The following is a 2,759-nucleotide window of genomic DNA, read 5'->3' on the forward strand; positions in this document are numbered from 1 at the left end:
AGCTATCTGCATGTACAGACACAAGGTGACTGTAGTGCTTGGGAAGTGAGGATGAAGATGTCATCTTCCCTCACCTATCTACAAATTAAGCTCTTAGTACTGACACAATCCAGCAGTGGAATTAAAATTAAACCATGCACATGCATATGATGCCAGAACACGCTCTCTAGTATATATTTCCTCTGATGCATTCCTGCAGCTAGCAGTACTTGCATGGATTCCATTCTCTACAGTACATATTCCCTTCTCATTTCTCCATGCTACTCTTTGTTTTCATTTTCTCTTCCCAAATAAAAAAATATGTATACCAGAAGACATTCCTATATTTCTTTTTTGGTTCTTGTATTTATCATCTGATAGAATATACAGTTTCAGTCGGGCTCTGCGCTCAGTTTGTTCCCTTCCTTGCGCAGCCTTGAGGACAGACACAAGCCCCATCCCTAGCCTTAACTTTTCCATTGCTTAACGAGACCAGGCAAAGTTTCCCTGTGATCTGCAGAGCATTTAACAACAAGACAGTGATTGCATCCAGGAAAGTCACACTTGTGTAAGAAACTGAGAAGAAAATGATGGGGCCCTATTGGGTACTATTATTGGTTGGAGGAACTAATTAATAGTACTACAGACGATCAGAATATGAGTCAGTTGCATCCATAAAGACAAGCAAATCAAGCCTCTTTCTAACTTCCCCGGCTAGCTTGCAGCTCTTCTTCCCCCCTTCTGCTCCGGCCCTCTCATAGCTAGATCCTCACATGTACTGCTGTCTTCCTCAATCCTGGGTTCAGATGTTTCACCTCTTCTCTATCTAGCCCTCTTTCCATCATCTTTGGCACCTGCAAGAGCTAGAGCTGTAAAAGTTAGTTAGTGTCATTTGATGGATCCAGCAAGGTACTGGATCTTGGCCAGGAGGAAGCTGGGAGATCAGAAGGCGCCTCTCTTCCCCACCCCTCACATCACCATCGGCGCCGGCGGCAGCTCCACCTCCTACTACGAGTCATGGGAGGAACGTGCCTTCGCGGAAGACTCCGCAGGGCATCTCGGGGGCTGCATCTGGCCGCCGAGGTCCTACTCCTGCAGCTTCTGCGGCCGTGAGTTCCGGTCGGCGCAGGCGCTGGGCGGGCACATGAACGTCCACCGGAGGGACCGGGCAAGGCTCAAGCTCTCTGGGGTTGTGGAGGACGGCACCGGCGGCGAAAGCCACGGCATGCCGCCAAACCAAAACTACATGATACAACCATGCCCTCCCCAAATTGGCACCCTGCAGCACGCCTACAGCCCAAACCCTAGAAGTGGCAGTATTCTCGCTGCTGACACTAACCCTAATTCCATATGTGATGTTGTCGCGTACCCTGCTAGATCCTTGCTTCAAGTTGCAGCTGCTAGAACTGCCTTGGGCAAACAAGTCCTGAACGCCCCTCTTGTCTCATCGAAGTCGCCGTCGGCTGGTAGAGAACATGGTAAGAGGGAGACGTTGTTTCTTGGTGCTGTTCGATTGGCACAGGATCATGACACGGTGAGTTCTAATCTTGACCTGCGTGTTGGGAAAAATGAATTGAAGATAACTACTGTTTTGGGGTGCCGATCAAGAAGGGACTTTATGTACGATAACGACCGCGCGGATGATGAAAAGACTGTTGAAGCAAGTCACAAGAAAAGAAGAATCGATTTGGAGGTAAACCCCCTGATTCTAACTTCTTCAACCAGTAATCATCAACAGCAAGATGGTGGTGATGACCAACATCATGAAAAGATACTAAAACTTTATCGTAGCTCCTCGGTTGAAGAACTAGATCTTGAGCTTAGACTCGGGGAAGCCCCAAAAGAACAGTAGATTTCATATCCACTGTTGTATCTCAACTTGATTACAAATGTTTAATTTGTATTTATTCACCACTCGTGTTTCATTGAAATGTTGGTTTGCACTATCTGAATTTATCCTTGTTTTATCCTATATGTTAATTCTGCTTATTTCCTTGGAATGATTTGAAGAAATCATTTTTCTCTTGAAAGGGAACTGTAATGAAAAAAAGAACTAAAGTGACTTGTTATATGCTGTGTAAGAAGGTACTGAATTCCAATTTAAAACCTTGCATTGATGCACGAAAATTATCACATAATGTAGTTCCAAACTTTCTCTGGTTAACCTTATATATTACACTAATTGAATGAACTGAATTGCCAGTTATTCAAAACATCTTGCGGCTGATCTCAAACAATGTCAAATTAGATTACGCTAAACAAATATAGTTGTATTCTTGTTTTATATCCTATGCTAATTCTCTTACCCCCCATAGATGATCTGTGGAAATAGTGTATATTTCTTCAAAGATACCACATGAAAAAAAATCAAAAATTTGTCATACTCTGTCACAATGTGTTGAATTGTAGTTATAAAATTTTATGTAGTAGACCGGTTAAATAAATATTTATTATCATTGACAGAAATATCTTTCAACTGATATCAGCTGATAGCATAAACTTTAGATTGCATGTGTTTTATCGTGGCCAATATTATCTGGTTCTTATTGTGCATGTTGGCAAAGTATTCTCAGCCATTATCTATTTATTTTTATTGCTGGTGTCAGTTTAAATTAATTAGTGCTCTTTCACCGTATCCTCTATTCAACGTGCAAGTATATGAATATCGAACAATTAATAATCACTTCATTAAAACTCATATGACCTCAGCTTCTATAACAACGGAAATCTATCAAAAGATCAATATTCAATTACAGTATTAACTATGTCGCGTATATATC

The 2,759-nt window shown here is 42.0% G+C and overlaps 1 protein-coding gene across 1 annotated transcript; it reads left to right on the forward strand.

Annotated features, from left to right (window-relative positions):
• Window positions 1-626: 626 nt before the first annotated feature.
• LOC4338296 (uncharacterized) lies at window positions 627-1,951 on the forward strand. The gene has a single exon (XM_015782895.3). It carries the CDS (start codon window positions 875-877, stop codon window positions 1,829-1,831), a length of 957 nt encoding a protein of 318 aa, XP_015638381.1. The 5' UTR covers window positions 627-874; the 3' UTR covers window positions 1,832-1,951.
• Window positions 1,952-2,759: the final 808 nt, after the last annotated feature.

The sequence above is a fragment of the Oryza sativa genome, chromosome 5 (genome assembly GCF_034140825.1).
Source record: "Oryza sativa Japonica Group chromosome 5, ASM3414082v1".
NCBI classification, from domain to species: domain Eukaryota; kingdom Viridiplantae; phylum Streptophyta; class Magnoliopsida; order Poales; family Poaceae; genus Oryza; species Oryza sativa.